The sequence below is a fragment of the Drosophila tropicalis genome, unplaced genomic scaffold (assembly GCF_018151085.1).
Source record: "Drosophila tropicalis isolate 14030-0801.00 unplaced genomic scaffold, ASM1815108v1 contig_979, whole genome shotgun sequence".
Lineage (NCBI taxonomy): Eukaryota > Metazoa > Arthropoda > Insecta > Diptera > Drosophilidae > Drosophila > Drosophila tropicalis.
Genome location: NW_027173482.1, coordinates 757,142 through 780,153, shown reverse-complemented (window position 1 = coordinate 780,153; position 23,012 = coordinate 757,142). Strand labels below are relative to the sequence as shown.

Genomic DNA, 23,012 nt, shown 5'->3' with positions numbered 1-23,012 from the left:
GAAAAGGTCCTGCAGATCCGACTAAACTCATTTCTGGCATCGGAGAACACAATCCCTTCACACCAATTCGGCTTCCGCGAAAAACATGGTACGATTGAACAAGTCAATCGCATTACATCCGAAATACGAACAGCATTCGAACTAAAAGAATACTGTGCGGCTGTCTTTCTCGACGTTGCCCAGGCTTTCGATAGAGTTTGGCTGGAGGGTCTGATGTTCAAAATCCGGCAAAAACTGCCACAGTACACCCACAAACTCATGGAATCTTACCTTTACAATAGGCAATTCGCTGTAAGATGTAATGGCTCCGTCTCGGCTGATTTTGAAATCAAAGCTGGTGTACCGCAAGGCAGTGTACTCGGCCCATTGCTCTACCTACTGTACACTGCAGACTTACCAACGAGTTTAGGACTTACAACGTCTACTTTTGCCGATGACACGGCAATCCTCAGCAGATCCAAATGCCCAATACAAGCCTCTGCAAAATTAGAGGAACACCTCAAGGTGGTAGAGGAATGGCTAGCAACCTGGCGTATCCGGGTCAACGAACAAAAATGCAAACATGTTACATTTACGCTTAACAGAAGAAACTGTCCAGCTCTAATGCTAAACAACGTACCAGTTCCTCAAGCCGTGGATGTCACTCACCTTGGCATCCACCTAGACAGAAGACTAACTTGGCGCAAGCACATCGAAGCAAAAAAGTCACAGCTTAAACTGAAAGCGAGTAGCCTACATTGGATCATCAATGCTCGGTCCCCTCTACGTCTAGAGTATAAAGTCCTCCTATACAACTCCTTACTGAAACCCATCTGGACTTACGGTGCCGTACTATGGGGGAAGGCAAGTACCAGCAATGTCGATATTATACAAAGAGCGCAGTCGAAAATTTTAAGATCAATCACGGAGGCCCCGTGGTATATACGGAACGACAACATTCAAAATGATCTAAATATACCTAGCGTAAAATCTGAAATAGGTAGTCAACAACTAAAGTATTCTGCGAAACTGGATGCACACCCAAATGTTCTTGCCAATTCCCTTATGCGTACTAATAATAGAACTCGTCTTAAAAGAAATGACAGACCAACCCAATAACAAGTGATTCGGGCCGCCTCCAATATCCCCAGGATTAATCTTAAGTACTAGATTAAGAAAAATATCTCAAACTTGTTGTTAGGCTCTAATTTAAAAGTAGATTCAACAAATGTATATTAAAAGTTAAAAAAAAAAAAAAAAAAAAAAAAAAAAAATTCGGCAGTATATTTATATTTATTTATTTATAATAAAGTTAATAATAATTAAAATTATTACTAGCTTGTTCACGCCACCGGGTGAACAGCAGTGAGCGGCGAAGAGCAGTGAGCGGTGAGGAGTGAGGAGGGTTTTTTGATCCTCGGCGTCTACGGTCACACCAGGAGCAGTGACTTGATTTTTTCCAATGGGCACCGCCATCACTAAGAATCGAGCCTTTCACCCGAACACCCGTTCTCTTGCATTTTTTACGATTTGTTAATCACTTTCAACCCGAACCATTTCCGTGTGTGCCGGGTTACCTGTGAATATTATATAAATAATAAAACCTACGTTTATTTAACCGAAGTTTTTCGTGCGTTTTAATTCACCACTCGCTCACCACAAACTGAAGAAATTGGCACCCGCCAACTCCTTGTATTTCATTTGGATCCTTCCGCCCCCCCACGAACATTGGTCCTTCGAGCCGGATATCCTTCCGCTCCTCCAGCTTGCATCGGCGGAATTCCTGATAAGTACAAAATTTCATTATTCATTTCATTTCCATACTACTAAAAGTGTGAGGTTTTCCCGCTTCTCCATAGCGACCTACACACTTTTACATATTGTATGTATGTACATACCTGACCTGTTCCAAGGTTACATGGTAGTTCCTAATCCTTAGCGTGATTGTCCAACGTTCTCGTTTTACATTCCACGATTATCCATTTTTTATTTATGTTTTTTTTTTTCCTCGCACTTGTCCAAATCCACCTCTTTTTTTTTCATATGCATTCACATGTACATGTATGTAATTTCCACAGCTGTTTGCCAAATCCGCGTAAAGGTTTAAAAAACAAAAAAAATTATTAAAGTGTTATAAAAAATAGGGAAGAATAATAATCAAGTGTTCACCGCGTTTTCTTATGTGTTGGAATAATTATTTTTAATGCCAAACTTATTTCCGCACGCGCGCATCTACGTACATACATACATACATACATACATACATCGTCACCTGTTGATGTACGCGCATATGTACCTATCCATATATACACTGCGCGACAACCGATTAGCACACCCAATTCTTCCTACATTTGAAGCTTAATATCAGCCAATCGCTTGATCCTTTTGGAATGATTTTTGTGTCATTAAGACTTCACATATTTTTTAACAAAGAAAAATAATATTTAGGTTATTAACTTTATTAAAACCGTTTTAAGAGAATATTATCTAAATTAATATAAAAAACCGACTTAAATTTTTGCGACAACCGATTAGCACACTCACTCACAAATGTCGAAATATGTAGAAAAATGGGCTTCGAACCGCATCACAAAATTTTTTATTGTTAATTCAATCTGTTTTACCTTATTTATAAACAAAATTAATAATGTGTTGTGCCACCACGGTTAAGTATGACCTCATACATCCTTTTGGGTAAAGAGTCATACAATTGTTGAATGTAGTTTAATGAAATGGTGCTCCAGGCATTTTTAATACCTTCTATTAGCTTTATTTCAGTTGTATATTGCCTTCCTGATACGTATACTTTTCGTGCCAGCCATCCCCAAACGTTTTCAATAATGTTCAGATCAGGCGAGTATGGGGGCCAATTTAGCAAAGGTACGTTTTGACGCCCAATCCACGACTTTACAACTCTGGACGTATGAATAGGTGCGTTATCCTGCTGAAATTTCCACATCAAGGGTCCAAAAATTTCCTTTATAGCAGGAAAAGCCGTTTGCAATACCCCATTGTATGCTGTGGCATTCATTCGACTTGTCAAAAATTGAAGTTCTATGGTTCCATAATAGATAATTGCTCCCCACACCATGACACCACCAGCACAGCTGTGCAATCGTTCTAAAACAAGCTCTTCCTTTCTAAGATCGTGAAAGTAGTAAGAATAGCCATCCGGACCCTCTAAATTAAATTTTTTCTCATTCGAAAAGACAACAAGTCGCCACTCCTTAGTCCAGGTCATATTCGATCGACAAAATTCAAGCCGCTTAATCTTTCTATTTGCATTTAGAGGTGGTTTTTTTTTTTTAATTTAAGGCGTTTTATGTATTTCGCGTTTTTAATAATGCGTTGCACAGTCCGCACACTCGACTTAACACCAGATTTTTGCTTGATTTTAGCCGCAGAGTCTCGTGAGTTAGACGCGTTCCTCAGAATCAGTCGCTTGTCAGCCTCTGTTATTACTGAAGAAGGCCGACCTTTCATGTTTTTCCCATAAGAGTGCCCGTTTTTCAAAAATGAGGTAATAACTTTACGGCTGCGCTTAATATTTTTCGATATTTTTGAGATTGAAAGTCCACAGTCTATGTAAGCCTTTATTCGACCTTTTTCTGCCTCATCTAACTGCTTTGCTTTTCCCATAATTAAGTAATTTCGATTTATTCAATTCAAAATTGATCAAATTAAATAATAAATCTCTTTAAGTAGTGAAATCCGACAGCTTTCACACAAAAATCCACATTAAAAGGGAAGTGTGCTAATCGGCTGTCGCAGAAAAAAGGCATGACTTTTTCATCTATTTCTAAGAAAAAAATTAAGACTAACTAATGGTAAACTTCCAGAGCATGCTATTTGCTTTTATACTAAGTACAAATGCAGAAGAATGATAGAAAAATATAAAGAGCATGATAGAGATTTACAGTTACTGGTTATTTTTTTTCTCTGAGAGGTAACAGGGTGTGCTAATCGGTTGTCGCGCAGTGTATATAATCCCTTCGCACATTTACCACGACACAAAAGGCAAAAAAAAAAAAAAAATATTCTTTTTAAAATAGCACTTAACGTATGCATCGCGATTTCTTGCGCGTTCGAATTCGGTGCGAAATTAATTTCCTCACGCGCGTCTTTGGATACCGGTGCACTTGCTTACATACGTACATACATATATGCTTACATAGTCATACATTGCACATACATACATGGAAGGGTGGCAGAAGATACCCCTAGATTATATTCAAAACTTGGTCAACTCTATGAAAAGAAGACTTCTACATGTACATAATGCTAAGGGGGGCCATACGAAATACTAAGTTTTTAAAAATTAGCTATAGTTAGTTTTACATTTTAAATTTAGAACAAGATATATGAAGTGTGTAAAGAGTTTCTTGACAGTGTCAAATATGTGTAATCTAAGTTTTTGTTGTTTTTTAAGTTTCACCCTTATTGTTTTTGTTTCTGTTTTTTATAATTTGATTTAAAAATACCTATTAAACAGTTAACCATTGAAAAAAATTAGTTAAATTAAACAAAACTCCTTATTTTTTTACGTAAAGTCAAAAAATTGAGCTTTTTTCCACTGTGTAAAGTGTTTCTTGACAGACTGTATGTACATATCCACAACATATAATACATTTCGGTGTCGCGCATTGATTTAACACAATTCCACATCCAATTAAATTACAATTACTTACGTTTTTTTTTTTTGTTGTTGTGAACAACGCGTGTGCATACATCTATATACTCACCTGTGTACTTATGCATGTACGTACATACATAGATCAAAGCATCTGTCCATATGCATTGATCGGTTGTTTGGTTTGCGCACAACACTCGCGGTGCGTAAAAGCGTTCTTTTGTTCTTGGTTTTTCCGCACAACCACAAAAAAAAATTATTAACATAATTAAACAACAAAATCAAAAACCAAATATATAAACAGCGGCCGACAGCTGTTTTCGGAGTAGTGGTGACACGTGAGTCGAGTCGTGATATCGATAGGCGGCTCAATCGCGCCAAATTCAAATCACATTATTTTCGATTCTCCGTTTTCGCCTAATTATATATCCGCCCATATTTATAAAATAATACATATATATTTTTTCCAGCACTTTCGTGCCCACATTTATATATCCGTCCATATTTATAAATCATTTATATAATTTTTCCGGCCAACTTTTTGCGCTCATATACATCCGCCCATATTTATAAAAAAAAATATATATATTTTTTCCAGTACTATCGGGTCCATATTTATATCCGCCCATATTTATAAATGAATACATATATATTTTCCAGAACTATCGGGCCCATATTTATATATCCGTCCATATTTATAAATTATATATATAATTTTTCGGCCAGTATTTTGCGCTCATATATATATCCGCCCATATTTATAAATAAACACATATAAATTTTTTCCAGCACTATCGGGCCCATATTTATATATCCGTTCATATTTAAAAACTATATATATAGTTTTTCCGGCCAGTATTTTGCGCTCATATATATATCCGCCCATATTTATAAATAAACACATATAAATTTTTTCCAGCACTATCGGGCCCATATTTATATATCCGTTCATATTTAAAAACTATATATATATTTTTTCCGGCCAGCCTTTTGCGCTCATATATATATCCGCCCATATTTCTAAATAAATACATATATATATATTTTTTCCAGCACTATCGGGCCCATATTTATATCTCCGTCCATATTTATAAATTATATATACAATTTTTTCCGGCCATCATTCTGCGCACACATATATATCCAGATCCAGATTTATATAAAAACGTATTTTCCTTTTATCCTATACATCTTTATTTATATATTTCATCCGTGTTTTGTTTTATACGTACTCCCATCGGCAATTTTCAATCCGCATTCGTGCGTTCGTATATTATTCCGCATCTATCCCCATTAAAGGGGCTTCGTTTCCGAGCCACACGCGAGAAAATTCTCCCGCAATCCTGCGGTGCACAGTGAGGAAGTTCTTGCGTCCCCATACAGTCCACTTCTCACTTCCAAAACAAAAAAAAAAAGGACGCGCACAAACGCGGTGTTCGTCGGTAAGGTCGTCCCCTGAGTATGTCCACGGAGCCGTCCAAGACTGCGCCGAAGTCCAACAGTCTTTCGTCTCCCTCTGAAACTCCGGAGAAGGTTCGGCCTCCGACAACTCCGGTGACCGTGAAGCGTACGGATATTTCGCGCAAGTTCTCGTCAGTTCGCAGCCGCAGCGAATCCCCAAGGTCCCGTCCGTCTTCGTCCAGCTTACCTGAGGGTCGCAGATTCTCGGTTAAAGACTCGAGGGAACACAAAGGTCGTTCCAAGCTTTCAACTCAGACCCAGATTCCGCACGTTGTTGTGACGCACTGTTCTGACGCTCCCGTCACCCGATCCGTATCACAACAGCGTAGAGAACACTCCAGAATGTCCCTTTCCGATTTCGTTATAGCGTGCGACGCATTGACTCTGTTTGAAGCTCGCGAGAGTGAAGCTCTAACTTCTGAAGTGCCCTTGTTTTCCATTAAAATGCACTTAGAGCAGCTCAAATCCCTTTGGTCAACTGTCGAGATGGAATACTCCCGTTGTCACAAGGCCTTGACAATCCAAGCCGACGAGGAAAGCTTGGCAAACATAAGCCACATCAAGGCGAAGCACGAATCCGCTTACGCGGCATATGTGCGATGCGGGACGTTGTTCGGAGAACGCATCGAACAGCTCTCGGCACAGATGACGACTCTTAGGCGTCAGCCAACCGCTCCGTCGGGGCCACCGGGGCATAGAGTTCCTGCGTGTGAGGTAGAGACATTTGATGGCGACAGCCTAGCATGGCCCACATTCCGCGATTTGTTCGCCGCCATTTATATCGCCAATCCGTATTTGTCACAAGTGGAGAAGCTCTATCACTTGAACGCCAAGACGCGAGGGGAAGCGAGAACCATCGTGGCTAAGTCCCCCCTGACGAATGAGAGTTTCCAGGCCGCGTGGGAGAACCTCACCGCACGGTACGAAAACAGCCGTCTGCTGGTCATGACTCAAGCCAGACAACTCCTTCAGATTCCCGCGGTGGCACAAGAGTCGGGCAAATCCTTGCGAGAGCTGCAGACCGCGTTTCAAGGGTGTCTTACCGCACTTGAGCGTTCGGGTGTTAGTACTGAGAATTGGGATGTCCTACTTATCGCCATCTGCACTAGTAAATTGCCGAAGGCCACAATCCTCCTGTGGGAGCAATCAGTGCCCAATAAGACTGTCGTCTCAACGTGGTCCGATTTGAACCAATTTCTTACCGATCGGTATCGTGTCCTGGATGCCACCGAAGAACATAAGTCGGCCCCAAGTGTCCAAGCCATCCCCATTGGCCCCCGCAAATCCTCTGCAACGATGAAAGTCCAAGCGTTTCCAGCGAAAGCTCAGCTCAAATCGGCGTCTTGCAAGCTGTGCCATCGGGAAAATCACCCAATACGGCTCTGCCCTAGGTTCCTTGATATGCCTGTTCAGAGGCGGCAGGAAACCATTAGACAGCAGGGACTTTGTCTGAACTGTTTTGCCCGCGGTCATCAAGTGAAGGGCTGCTCCAGTGCGCATAATTGCCATACCTGCAAGGAACGTCATCATACGCTGTTGCATCCTAGTGATGTGTCCGTGCCCTCGCCATCCGCTGCGCAAGTCCCACCATCCAGCGCCACAGAGCGCCCGTCCGCGAGCGACCAGCTCACAAATGCTCAAAGTTATTTTGCATCTACCCCAGGCAGAGGCCTTTTAGGCACTGCGATTGTCACTCTGCACCATCGTGGTGTGGATCATCATATTCGGGCGTTGATCGACTCGGGAGCCGATTCAACTTTTCTCTCCGAACGTGTCTTCAGCATGGTCCAGCCCCCCTTCTACCCAGTAGACGCCGCGGTTACTGGCATGGGCCAGAGTGATGGAGGCTGCGCCGACAAGGTGTGTCTGCTAATGCTGTCTCCCCCGTGTGACAGATTGAACAAGATTGAGGTCTCCGCCCTGGTCGTATCCAAATTGTCAGGGGCCATTCCAACAGCTCCATTCCTTAATACGGTTCCGACGCAGTGCCTCGATCGCCCCCTGGCTGACCCGTACTACAACAAGCCCGCGCCTATTGACATGATAATCGGTGTAGACCTGTTTCCCCACATCCTCGGAGAACGGATCAAAAAGGATATTGGTGATTTTGTCGGGCTAGAAACCATCTTTGGATGGGTTCTGTGTGGGGCTATCACTCCTGACCCTCCGGTGTCTAGATCCGTTTTCGCGGCACAGACGCGAGTTAGTCCCGAAGCAAAGCTTGATGTACTCCTCACCAAGTTTTGGGAGGTGGAAGACCTTCCCGCAAAGCCGGAAAAGGAGGATGACGCATTCTGCGAGCGGAACTTCCAGGAGACCACCCAAAGGGGAAAGGACGGCCGATATGTTGTGTCCCTACCGTTCAAAGGTCCGAATAGCGTTGACTTGGGCCACTCAAGACCGATCGCGCTGGCTCAATTCCTGCGGAATGAAGCACGCCTTCTCAAGGATCCGGTTCTAAAAACGCAGTACGATGCCATTATTCAGGAGTACGAGGAATTGGGTCATATGATTCGGGTGACGCCGCCTCAAGATGGGAAAAACTTCTATCTCCCCCATCATGCGGTGTTTAAGCCCGATAGCACCACCACTAAGGTACGCGTGGTATTTAACGCGTCGAGCCCCTCCACACAAGGCGTCAGCCTCAACGATGTCTTGCACACCGGTCCTACTCTTCAGGCCGACCTCACGCTTCAGGTACTGAAATGGCGGTTCTTTCAATTCGTTTTCAATGCAGACATAACGCAGATGTATCGACAAATCCGAGTCGATCCCAGGCATACCCCCTTTCAGCGGATCCTCTACCGAGACCGCTGCGGCAATATTCAGGATTATGAGCTACAAACTGTCACGTTTGGGGTTAACTGCGCGCCATTCTTGGCGATCCGAGTCCTTTTACAACTGGCACAAGACGTGCAAACGATGTATCCTCAGGCGAGCGAAATCCTTCGGAACTACATGTATGTTGATGATGTCCTTGCCGGCGCTCACACTGAAGCCGACGCTCGTCTCGCCATACGAGAGCTTCAAGCGGTCCTCCAATCTGCGGGATTCCCGCTTCGGAAGTGGACTTCCAATAAGAAGGAAGTACTTCAAGCCATTCCGAGAGAGCACCTGCTGCGAGAGGACTTTCTCGAGCTGGAAGACGCGAGCACCGCAAAAACCTTGGGTATTCGATGGCAAGCTGCTGAGGACGTCTTCTTCTTCACCGCAGCGGACCCCCCCTTGAAGGAGTCGATCTCCAAGAGGCAGGTTCTGTCCCATATCGCTAAGCTCTTCGACCCCGCTGGGTGGCTAGCCCCATTTGTCATCCGAGCGAAGATATTCATGCAGCAAATCTGGCTTACCGAACTGGGCTGGGATGATGTTCTGCCGCCTCTCCTGCTGCAGCAATGGCATGAATTCCTGCAGGATTACCCAGGCCTCAGTCGACTCCGCATTCCCCGTTGGCTAAACACCAGCGATAAGCCCTCGTGGGAGCTTCATGGCTTCTGTGACGCGTCACAGAAAGCGTATGGAGCGGCCCTATATGTGCGGGTTCGGTACGGCAATCAAGTAGACGTCCATTTATTAACGGCTAAGACCCGTGTAGCTCCAGTCAAAACAGTCTCGCTGCCTCGGCTAGAGTTGTGCGGAGCGGTTCTGCTAGCCGATCTCTGGGCGTCGATCGTTCCTGAACTCTCAATCCCACCTGCAACCTCCCAGTTTTGGACCGACTCTACCATCGTGTTGGCTTGGCTCAATAAACCCCCGTGCAGTTGGTCCACCTTCGTGGCCAATCGCGTATCCAGGATCTCCGAAAGCACTAGTGGCCAAAGCTGGTCACATGTGCGCTCCGAGGACAACCCCGCTGATCTGGCGAGCCGTGGAGTCTCCGCGGCCGAGCTATCGGCCAGCAGCCTCTGGTGGCATGGGCCGGACTGGCTCCAGAGAGCCCCCGAGTATTGGCCAACTCCCCATAACGAACTCCCAGACACCCAGCTGGAGCAACGGGTCCAGTGCCACACCACCGCGACCACCCTACTCGAGGACGTCAGCGAACGTTTCTCGAATTATGGTAGGGCTCTACGAGTCATCGCGTACATCCTACGCTTCGCCACCAAGAGGATTTCGACGCCTTCCACGGTTCGCCTCACCAATGACGAACTTCTTTCCGCCGAGCGCGCCTTGATTCGGACCTCTCAGCGGCGGGAATACCTCGCGGAGATACGGGCCCTGGGCGAAGGGCGACCCCTGCCATCATCCAGCACTCTACTCAATCTGAACCCATTTCTCGACCAGCATGGGTTACTCCGCTCCTGCGGACGACTCCGGGCCGCTGAGTCCCTCCGATATGATGAACGTCACCCTATTCTCCTCCCATATAGTACTCATTTCACTCGCCTGCTTGTCGCATTCGCCCACCGCATCACGTTGCATGGCGGCAATCAACTGATGGTGCGGTATTTGCGCACCAAATTCTGGATCCCACGGATAAAGAACATGGTAAAGTCCCACATCAAGGGGTGCAAGGTCTGCATCGTTCATCGTCGACGACTACAGACCCAGATGATGGGTGATCTCCCTCGAGAACGCATCACGTATTCCAGGCCCTTCACCCACACGGGCATTGATTTCGCAGGGCCGTTCGAGATCAAAAATTACACCGGGCGTGCGTGTCTCATAACTAAGGGTTATGTCTGCGTCTTTGTGTGTTTCAGCACGAAGGCAATCCATCTCGAGGCTACCTCCGACCTCACCACTGAAAGATTTCTGGCAGCCTTCTCTCGGTTTGTCGCACGGAGACAATGCCCACAGCGCATTTACTCCGACAACGGCAAAACCTTCGTAGGGGCCTCAAAGGCGCTCGAAAAAGAGTTCCTGAACGCCACCAAGCTTGAAATAATGAAGGCATTCCCCCAGCACATCCTATCCTGGCAGTTCATTCCGCCAAGCGCGCCCCATATGGGAGGACTGTGGGAAGCAGGGGTCAAAAGTTTTAAGACCCTGTTTTACAAGTCCTCGTCCACTGTCAAATACACCTTCGAGGAACTTTCCACTCTCCTGTGTAGGATCGAAGCGTGCCTAAACTCCAGGCCAATCTCTCCCATGAGTGAGGACCCAGAGGATTTACTGGCCCTAAGCCCGGGACATTTCCTGATTGGAGGACCACTCTTAGCCATTGCGGAACCGGAAATTCTGGTCGAGCCTATGTCGCTGATCAACCGATGGCAGCGACTAAAGGCAATCCAGCAGGCTTTCTGCCGCCGCTGGAAGAGTGAGTACCTCAAGGAGCTTCACAAACGGAACAAGTGGAAATCACCGACTCGCAGCATCCAGACCGGCGACCTCGTGATCGTGTCCGAAGATCATCTCCCCTCCAACGAGTGGCGCTTAGGGCGAATTGAGCGCACTCTGCCCGGGGCTGACGGCCTCGTCCGAGTGGCTGATGTCACCACCGCGCGTGGGTCTATCCGAAGACCCGTAGCGAAGCTCATTCTGTTGCAAGACAGCAGGAGTCCTGAGTCTAGAACCTTATCGTGACTCCTAATCCCTCTATGTTTCCTCCGAATGTCCTCGTCTCCGTGCATGTTTCTCGTTCCCGTGCATAGACTAATCCACTCCCCCATACGTAATTTCTTTCGTTACAGTTCATTCAGCTCGCCCTTTCATAGCGACATGGCCCCCACGCGTCTGCCGCACCACCGCAGCAAACGAGCTCCACAGGGCACGAACGTGTACCGATGCCGGGTCTGTCGGGGGGGTTCATGCACTCCGGCAGTGTCAGCGCTTCCTAAACCTCCGAGGGGAAAAGCGGCTTCGGGCGGTGCTCATCAATAAATATTGTCCCAATTGCTTGGCACACGAGCATTCATCCGACGCGTGTCGGACTCGCCATGGTTGCCGACGATGCGGGCAAAGGCACCATACCCTGCTCCATATGGCCGACCAACCGCCGAGACCACGTGCCTCCGCCCGGCGTCGCAGCCGATCACCCCCCTCCGGGCGTGCTGCACCCCCGCTACAACCCCGTTCCCGATCATCGTCCGACCGCTCCGCTTCCCCAGAAGGCGCACCCGAGATTTCGTTATCCTCCCTGCTCCACGCCAGGACGACGACTGTCCTGCCAACCGCAGTCCTCCGGTTGGGCAATGGCTCGAAATCCTTCGAGACCCGCGTCCTTCTTGATGCGTGTGCGGCTGAGAGCCGCATCAATCTCTCCTTTGCCCGGTCCCTGGGGTTAGCTGTGACCAAGGTCGGGGTCGACCAAGCCTGTACGTCCGTCCTCGAGTCGAGGTCCGACAAGACGTTCCGACGGAACGTTATATTCCGGGTCGAAGAGGACTTGCTCATCCGCACTCCCATCCGGGAAGTGGCGGCGCCGGTCCGAGAGAAGTTCGCCACCCTGATCCTGGCCGACCCCTACTTCTATCGGCCGGCGTCGGTATCCGTGGTGCTCGGGGCAGACCTCTATCCTGAGGTCATCCAACCAGGCTGTGTGCCCGGTCATAGCGGTACTCCCGCAGCCCAGAGCACCGTGTTCGGATGGGTCGCTCCAGGACGTTGCCGTCCCCCATCCTTTATATGTCCAGGGTGGCAATTGCAACATGTTGCAAGGGGGGCGGTATGTTCACGCCACCGGGTGAACAGCAGTGAGCGGCGAAGAGCAGTGAGCGGTGAGGAGTGAGGAGGGTTTTTTGATCCTCGGCGTCTACGGTCACACCAGGAGCAGTGACTTGATTTTTTCCAATGGGCACCGCCATCACTAAGAATCGAGCCTTTCACCCGAACACCCGTTCTCTTGCATTTTTTACGATTTGTTAATCACTTTCAACCCGAACCATTTCCGTGTGTGCCGGGTTACCTGTGAATATTATATAAATAATAAAACCTACGTTTATTTAACCGAAGTTTTTCGTGCGTTTTAATTCACCACTCGCTCACCACAAACTGAAGAAATTGGCACCCGCCAACTCCTTGTATTTCATTTGGATCCTTCCGCCCCCCACGAACAAGCTTATTAACTAAAGCGCTGGCGGCTAAGGCCTTCGGCTTGGTATTTACATACATTTATATCTACAAAATTGTATATTTACCTACACATTTACGTATTTACATATTTAGCTATTTACATATTAACATATTTATAATTACAATAAATGGTATATTTGTGAAAGGTTAAGGAATTGTATTATTAGGGATGTATTTTCTGGCGTGGGATTTGAAAGGATGGAAAGGGGGCAGGTATTTTTGAAAATTTGGTTTCTAAGGTGCTGGGTTGCTGGGCATTCTTTAAGGATGTGGGTAATGGTGAGGTTACTTGTACATGAACAGTTTGGGCATGGGGTGATGTTGTTGGGGTCGATATATACTTGTTGGGTGAGCCGTGTGTGTCCTAGTCTAAGCCTTACTATTTTTATTTGGTCTCTACGTGTTATTATGTTCTGGCTAAATGATTTTAGATAGTGTCTTGAGTTTGTTAGGCTAGTGTTGACTCGTTGGTACCATCTATTGCAGTGTTCAATGTTATTCCTAAGTTGTTGAATATTTTTGTTTCTAAGAAATTTGTCGATGTCTTTAGTGTTGAAGTTGGGGGGTGCAATGTAACGGACTATAGATTGTGGACTTAGCTACTGAATCGGCAAGTTCGTTCCCTTCATTGCCACAATGGCTGGGGATCCAAAGTAGTTTTATTTTGGGTGCAGATTTGGTAAGCAGATTCCTAATTAATGTTGGGTAAAAGTTGTTGTTGTCAATGTTCCCGATAGATTTTATAGATGATAGAGAATCCGAAAAAATTACAAAGTTACCTTTTCTACTTTGAATTAGTTTAATTGCGTCAAGAATGGCTATGGTTTCGGCTGATAGTATTGATGTGAAGTGCGGTAGTAAACCTCTTTGTAAGGTTTCTTTTTCGGTGGTGATGGCAAAGGTAGCAGTGTTGTGTTGCAACGTCTGTTTATATAAATGTGTGATTCTTGTATTTAGCCTTGAGATCAAGGAAGTGCCGCCTATGAATACTCGTCGGTGTATTGGGTTTGCTGTATTTTTGTAGTGTAGTGTTAATAACAGTAGGGAAAGTCCATTGGGGGGTTATTGCTCTGTTTGGGAGCGGGAGGTAAGGGATATAGTTTTCTTTGCATAACAGTAGGTTTTTTTCTTATGTCGATGATATTTTATATATTTTAGTTTTGTTATTTTACTTAATATGTTTGTAGAGTGGTGAATTTGAACTGTTAAGTAATGTTTTGTATGTCTTGGCTGTAATAAGGTCTCTCTGTTATATTGTATTGTCTGGACGTTGACGCGTACAATGCGAAGTACGTTCAAGTGGCCCATACGACACCAGGACATAGCCTGTTTCGCGCGAGCCCAAGCAGAGCGCTGTCAAAATACAAACAAAACGGACAAACTATTAAAAATATGATTAACTACAGCTAATTACGAGCTAAATGTGCTAAAATAGAAGTTTTCACAAGGGAAAGAGAGGCTTCTGATCTAATTACGGGATACAGAAGATTGTAATCAGAACATAGGACTCGAAAAGGTTCATGCAAAGAATAGTTAGAGCTACAGTGTTTTAAGGATAGAGGAATAAAATTTCTAGTAGGTCTACGGGGTACAGATAGGTTTAACTGGTTCAATAGCTCAGGAGAGTCTATTTCACCTATTAAAAGTTTATGAATAAAGATAGCACCAAGCATTACTCTACGATTAATTAAAGAAGGAAGATTGATTAAAAGAAGCCTACTGGAGTATGATGGCAAATTGACATTGCGATCCCAATTTAGACCGCGAAGAGCAAAAAGCAGAAATTGCTTTTGAACAGATTCAATTTTACTTTGGTGCATCTCATATTGAGGTGACCATATGCAAGATCCGTACTCTAAGATAGGACGGATAAAAGAAGTATACAGAATTTTGGTTGTGTACGGATCGTCAAACTCTTTTGACCATCGTTTCACAAACCCAAGAACATTCATAGCTTTACTAACTGTAGCAGAAATATGAGGATTAAAAGTTAATTTATGGTCCATAAGAACACCTAAATCATTGATAATATCTAACCGCTCTAAGGCAGTGTCGTTAAGATAATAAGTTGCTAAGTATGGAGTGCATCTATAAAAAGACATAACTTTACATTTAGAGCCGTTAAGGTTTAATAGGTTTGTTTCACACCAACTCTGAAGATTATTAAGATCCGATTGAAGTAGGCTAGAAGATGATATGTCTTTAAAACTGAGGTAAAGCTTGACATCATCCGCGTACATAAGCACCCGAGAATGTGACACTACCAATGGAAGATCATTTATAAAAAGAGTGAATAGCAATGGACCCAAATGACTACCCTGAGGTACTCCAGAGGTCACTTGGATGGTCTTAGAAAATGAAGACTTAAAGAGGACCTTTTGTGTACGCTTAGAAAGATATTGAAGAATCCAATCTAGCAAAAGGCTGGGGATGCCAAGTGCGTTTAATTTATATAGAAGCAGAGTATGATTAACGGAGTCAAAGGCCTTGCTGAAGTCAGTATAAGTGACGTCAGTTTGCACGGCAGTCTTGAACCCTTTGATTGAGTGAGATGTAAATTCTAATAGGTTAGTAGTTGTCGATCTACGTTTTTTAAACCCATGTTGGGATGACGAAATGATTGAACTACAGAAATGCTGCAATTGAGATGTTATTATTTTCTCAAATGCTTTGGGTATGGCAGACAATTTAGAAATACCCCTATAATTGGAGGCTTCGGACTTTTTCCCCTTTTTATGAAGAGGAATAATATATGATTCCTTCCAGATAGGCGGGAAGGCAGAAGATGAGACGGACAGTGTAAACAACTTAAGTATTGGCTTACATAGGGCCTCCGCGCAAAACCTTAATACGCAGCCTGGTATTCCATCAGGGCCAGTTGCATATATTGGTTTGACGGAACTGAGCACGCTAAGAACCGAACTTTCATCAAACACAGGGTCTAAAATGCAATTAGACGATTGCAAGTGATGAGGATAAGGAGGATTTACTTGATTTACTTGATAAATCGAAGAGCAATAAAATGTTTTGAAAAAATCAGCAAACATGTCGGCAATTGCCTGATCATTGTCAGCTTTATTGTTTTCGAAAGACAAGTAAGACGGGTGCACCGATGTCTTACGTTTAACATTTACAAATTTATAAAATTGCTTAGGATCGCGAGAAAACCTAAGTTTACATCGCTGAAGATAATCCTTATAGCACTGTGAATTCAGCACCATAAAATTTGATCGAGCAACTACATATAGGGAAAAATCCGATGCTTTACCGGATTTTTTAAATCTTTTATAACATCTCGATTTTACGTTCTTCAAGTTACATAACTCACGTGAGAACCAAGCAGGTCTATCAGACCATCATAGAGTCACACGCGGGACACAAACATCAAAGATCGACTCAAGAGTTTTATAGAAGACAGAAATGGCCGAGTCCATATCCGTGCAAGTATACAGATATGTCCAATCATTAGTTAACAAAAGTTTTTTAAGTTTAGTAAAGTTTGTCTTTCGAAAACATCGGGTTGGAGGCATCGAGTTATTATGTCGAGACATAACACTAAAAGGAAGGTCAATGGTTATATCCAGAGTTGGATGAAAGTTGTCTTCGGGGATAACTAAGGGATCAGTCCTGGAAATATCGCAGTTGGAAGAATCCAACACAAATACCAGATCTAGTGATCTGTTACGACTATTCCGGACAGGATTTATTTGAGTTAGGGACAACTCAAGCAGACCATCTATGAAACAATGTGACAAGGAGGGCAACAGTAATAAAGAATCAAATGAGAGGGTCCAGGCAATCTCAGGTAAATTAAAATCTCCCAGAACAACGAGCAAGTCTTTGTCAGAGAGATATGAGGATATAAGTTGAATAGCTTCCAAATGGTGAGTGTATACTGCCAAGTCGGACTGTGGTGGAATATACGAACAAGTAATATAGGCAGAAATGAATTAAACGAAATTTTAACACAAACAAATTCAATCTCCTGATTGGAGGACTGGACAATTTGAGACGAGAACGCCGAGTCAACAGCGATCAAAACGCCACCACCATTACGGATAGTCCGATCATGTCTATATAATAAATATTTTGAGGGGAAAATTGAAGCATCAGCAATATCAGGCTTCAGCCAAGTCTCAGTAAAGGCAAGAATATGAAAGTCAAAGGCTATACTATCTACATAGAGTCTAGACAGTTTAGACTTTAGTCCCCATACGTTCTGATAGGCCAGAGTTAGGGACGAAATTAGTTTTTTGACTCGCCAACAGGTGCAGACGAGCCGGAAGGAACGTTATTCACAGAGGCAGGTAGCAAACTAATCGGAGGCCGATTCTTCTTTTTTATTGTATACTCTTTTACAACAAGGTGTTCCGGCCAAAAATCTTTATGACATATTTGGCCAAAAAGATCTGGGGAGACAACTATTTTAAAGGACGAAATGTCCCGAGTATATGAGAAACGGAACTTTTCCACCGCAATGTTTGGTGATTGAACTTTGCCCTGGATATAGGCTATGACTTCTTCAGAAGTAGTATTGGGATCAAGCCTCGAAATAAAAATTTGCTTTTTGGGTGGAACTACAACAAGGGAACTAGGAATACTAGGCACAGCTGTAGCGGCTTCAGCAGACGCGGCAGCAGCTGAAGCAGCCAGCACTTTACTAGCTCCTCTTGTAACTACTTTATTGGCAATATTCCTGGAAACGGATGTTTGCCCGGACGGTTCGGAAACTACAACCGATATCGTGTTAGTAGGTGGGATACTGTCTCCAGGGGAAATGGGAAGAGACTCCACACAAGCCGGACTCCTAAACGACATCAGCTGCTGTACATTTGGTGACATAGGGTCAATGTCGATAGCCGGAACTGGTAGAGACGAAAGTGCCGACGGACTGAGGGACGCGCCCTGAAACCTGGCCCTCTTGCGCGTCGGAGATTCAATCAAAAGTTTAGAACTTCTGAATTGAACCTCCATCGCCAAAAGCTCCTCTTCGAGCTTATGAACGCCAGCTGACAGGGTTTTAAACGCTTCCCCAGTCCGTTTCATAAAACTTCGCATCTCGAGCTCCAAACCACGACACGAATCACAGCCCCATTTAAGGCCGCCACCCTGTGCAATACTGTCCCGCACCTTGACTGTGTAACCAGCACATTTAAAGTGCATTACATTGTCACACAGCCAACAGTAAAGAAAGTCTTCACTGGTCTTGCTGGGATTATTGCAATTATATTTGCAACAGACAGACATTATTAAATAATTGATTTATACAAAAACAAATTATAAATCAATATGTAAATAAAAAGAAAACTGTATATGTATGTATGTAAAGAGAGACGTATACAAAACAAAGCAAAAGCTAACTGCAATATGCAAATTAGAAAGAGAAAACAAAAAGAGAGAATATTTGTACTTATCTGTATTAAAACACACAACAACAAAAACTTGTCACAAGCGCGAAGTTAACGGCCGCGAGCGCGATCAAAAGAGAAAACAAAAGAATAGAGAGCACCAACACCACACAAACAAAAGCAAACTATGAACTGTAAATTGAGAGCGCGGGTGGGAGCAAAAGATAGAACGGAATCAAAAACTAAGCAGCGCAACAACAAAATTATATTTGCGTTTGTTAAAGTTTTGATTATAAATTTATATAAATGTTTGTAAATTTGACGCAAACTTCGCGATGAGTATAGCGATTTATTAAGAATTAGTAAGGCAATGAATTTAAATTGAATATTATAAATTAGCTTCACGAAAGAATGAAAAACAAAAATTAAGCGAGAGCGCAAAAAAAACACGACCGACTTCGATGAGTGACAATATGTATATTTGTTGTTGTTCATTTGTGGGTATATTTGATTCGAAAAGTAAGTTTGATATAGGTGTTGATCGTAGTGCGCCAAGTGATGTGCGTATTGCTGCGTTAAACAAAGATTTAAGCTTGTTGAGCGTTGATTTTGGTGCGTGCCCGTAGATAAATATTGCGTAGTCTATTTTAGATATCAATATAGATTTTGTTATTATATTCCTTTTATTCTATCTAAATGAACTGTTTGCTTTTTATTTTTATCATCAGTTATTACTATATTATTGTTAGGACCTATGCTCTGTATTTTATATTTGCCTGTGTATTTGTTTTCTAATTTATGTCCTGTATCATTTTTTAAAAGTATTTCTTTCAGTTAGCGATACTTTTTTTGTGTTTTTTTCATATGTTTCTTTTTGTAATGCTTAAAATTTTTCGATAAGCAGTTTTGCTCTATTTTGTGCTATTTGTAGTTTAAAAATATTATTTCTTTATTGAAGTCATCATGTCATGTTGTAGATGGGATCTACTGTGTCAGATGAAAAAGGGACAGTTTTATCATGTTTCTCAAAGACTAGTTCAAAAGGTGAATAACCATGTATGTGAAGTATGCTAGATGAATATACCAATCGTCCTTTTTAATGGATATACATATATGACCTGATGTACTCATTATTCTTATCTATTTCTACCAAACTACCAAATTTTATTGAAATCTGACTTGAAACATGCAAAATATGCGTATGAACGTATTTTACTACGCGATCCACAAGGCCAGAATTGGCTGGTGGCGGCGGTAGAGTGCTCGTGTGTTTGTAGAGTGAGCGATATAGCACGTAGTATGAAGCATGTAAAAACAATTTAATAGACATACATTTGGTTTTCGAAATTTGAAATATTTGTTTCACTTGGTGTATGGTATACCCAAGTCGGCGAGACGACTTACTTACTTCATTAGAATAATAGTGTCTTCTTAATCTAGGCAATGCTTTTGTAATGCCTGTATGGCCACCCTGTGTAGGATCATCATGATATGCAGACAATATTGCTGTTTGGCTCTGCCAAGTTGTTCGAGAATATCGTCTATTCTTGGTAATGGGAATTTATCGGACAATAGTTTTTTGTTTATTTCGCGATAGTCTGTTACTAATCTCTATCGTTTCTTTTCTGATGCTGGTAAGACCTTTTTCGACTATTATACTCAGACACTGAGGATTCAACTATTTTGTCTTTAATGAGTTTATAGACTTGTCTCTCGCTTTAATTTGCACTTGCTGGCAATGCAACGAAGACTTAGGCATACAGGGCATAGAACCAACTAAGAGGACACATCTCCCGACACCGATAATCATAGTCCAGCTTTGAGTAGAAGTAATTCTGTTGACTTAAACAACGATTATTTCCAGTCCCAGCCCAAGAAGGATGATCAGAATGCGTTAGTGCCATGGACTGCGAAAATCTGGAACATCAAGAATACACAGACAGAATCAAGTTATATTCGCAGCGCCTGCAACTGATATGGAACAATGTTCAGCATCCTGGAGTCGCTGTCAAAGGCCTTTTAAAAGATGTTCCCAACCATCAGTTTTATGCTTCGAAACCAATATTTCTGGAAGATACTAATCAGATGAAATGGCTTATTGAAAAGTCCCATGGAGCAGTTTTAGAAATTCAGATTGACCATAAAGAGTCGGTCGTTGTGCCATTTCGTATACCTTAAACACCCTTAAAAAAAAAAAGAAAAACACAAAAATTTCGACTTGTTTAAGATAAAGTAACCTCTGGGAAATCAGTTAACTGGCCTTATTATTTTATTTAGTACCTACATAAGTATAACTAACATAAAACTATTGCTTTGAAAATTTATATCCAAAAGAAGTATATCAATATGTCTTTTGATTTAAATCATAAGAACTGGATATCTACTAGAAAAGATATTGGACAACTTATTTCTTCCTTATGAGTGTGTGGTATTCTGAAATTTTTTATGTATACTGGCTGTTTATCATTCAATCTTCGTTCTTGTTTGTATAAGTTATTTGTTGTAATTGGTTCGTTTTCTAGACCGAATATATTTGTATACTTGGAGCAGAGGTGGAAAGTTTGGCATCAGTTTTTGCATAACTAATTGACTTCTTTGGTCATCAGTTATCTGTACTATTTCATAATTATTTATTATTAAAAATGTTTACTCTTTTGGTTGTGTTTAATATTCCTTTTTGACTACCTAATTTAAGATGATGTTTGTATTTTCGTTTGGAATATTTATTTTTTTTTTTTATCTACAGTTTTATGGTAACTTTATTTAGGGTTTCCACTTTACACTTATAATTTAAGCGGGTCCAACAGACAAAATAGCATATTTGTTGACTTTGCATGTAGTAGGCGGAGCCGGAGCACCTTCCTTCAGTTTACTTCTTCAACAGCTGATGTCTGACAATCAAGAACGGCGAGCCAAAGCCAAGAACGCAGCCGATGGTGAACAAAGCGGTCACCCGGTACTTGTTTTGTATACTGAAGGGCAGATTCTCGCCGGGAACACCACCATGGTCCGCTATTGCGTGCAATTACACTGCTGCGGCCCAACATTTTGTTTAATAACTTTGTTTTTTAGGTAAAAAATTTTCAACAAATTGCAAGACCCTCGATGGTAATGGATAGAGTTTGTCGGATAACTTTAGATCTTGCTGCGAGGATTGTGGTATTGCTCTTACAGGTGTGTAATACTGGGTAATAATGAGTTCAATGAAAGACGTAAGTATTTTTTGAATTAATTTAATGTTTACTTATTTATATGTCCAGATCCACTATTTCACCTTGTCAGCATGGCTTCATGAAAGGTCGTTCATCGCTTACCAAGCTTTTAGACTTGACTACCCTTGTACACCATGGCTTCCGTAAAAAGCGTCAAACTAATGTTATTTGTACTGACTTTAGTAAGGCTTTCGATACGGTTGATCATTCTATGCTTCTCGCGAAACTTAACATCAGATTTGTTATTACTATAATGATCCTTCTTTCCAACAGTACTTGCAATCAGATCTCGATGCGTTTTGTGATTGGTGCCACGTTAATAAATTACACCTTAATGCCTCTAAGTGTTCTTTTATGACTTTCAGTCGTTTGTCTCCGCTCCTAGCTCATTACTCTATTAAGTCTGTTCTGTTAGATTGTATACTATCATTCAAAGACTTAGGCGTTATTTCTGACCCTAAACTTTCATTTAAAATTCATTTTTTTTCAATTGTCAATAGAGCATGCAGCCTTCTTGGCTTCATAAAACGTTGGGCCAAAGAATTTGATGACCCCTAGTTGGAACTACTCTAGAATATTGCTCGGTTCAGAAACAATTCCTTAAGTTCGCGTTACACTGTCTTGATTGGGACCCGTGTCTTTTCCTACCGTCTTATTCTGACAGACTTCTTCTTATTAATCTTCCTTCACTTTACAATCGTAGGCTCGTATTTGGCATTCTCTTTCTCCATAAACTAGTCAACGGCGAAGTCATTTTTACTAATTTACTAGATACGCTATATTTTTGTGTTCCCTCACGTATACCTGTACTTTATACTTATACTTTTTTTTGTTCTTTTGTGTACTTAATTTACAACATTCACATTAAATTAAATTATCTCAACCAATTTTTATCATCGCAATATTCATCGCGAAGCTTAAAGTTAAATTTACAATTCGATTATCATCAAAAGACTAACAAACAAACTTATTATTTTGTTGTTGCGCTGCTTAGTTTTTGATTTGTGTCTATTCTTTGCCCCCACCCGCGCTCTCTACTACAGTTCACATTTTGTTTTTGCTTGTGTGGTGTTGGTGCTCTCTATTCTTTTGTTTTCTCTTTTGATCGTGCTCGCGGCCGTTAACTTCGCGCTTGTGACATGTTTTTGTTGTTGTGTGTTTTAATACAAAAAATATTCTCTTTTTTTTGTCTCTTTTTCATTTGCATATTGCAGTCAGCTTTTGCTTTGGTTTGTATACGCCTCTCTTAACATTTCCATCTTTCCCTTTTTATTTACATACTGATTTATAATTTGTTTTTGATAACTAAATTTTTTTAATAATGTCGGTCTGTTGCCAATACATTTGCAATAATCCCAGCAAGACCAGTGA

General features: G+C 42.5%; 1 protein-coding gene and 1 pseudogene across 1 annotated transcript; one reads left to right on the top strand and one right to left on the bottom strand.

Annotated features, from left to right (window-relative positions):
* The first annotated feature begins 2,819 nt into the window (after nucleotides 1–2,819).
* Nucleotides 2,820–20,684, top strand: LOC137586322 (ragulator complex protein LAMTOR1-like; annotated as a pseudogene).
* A 467-nt stretch (nucleotides 20,685–21,151) lies between these two features.
* On the bottom strand, nucleotides 21,152–21,523 carry LOC137586302 (cytochrome c oxidase subunit 7C, mitochondrial-like). The gene is given in 2 exon segments (XM_068302310.1): nucleotides 21,152–21,443; nucleotides 21,445–21,523. Coding segments are annotated over 2 exon segments (177 nt in total). The 5' UTR covers nucleotides 21,477–21,523; the 3' UTR covers nucleotides 21,152–21,298.
* Nucleotides 21,524–23,012: the final 1,489 nt, after the last annotated feature.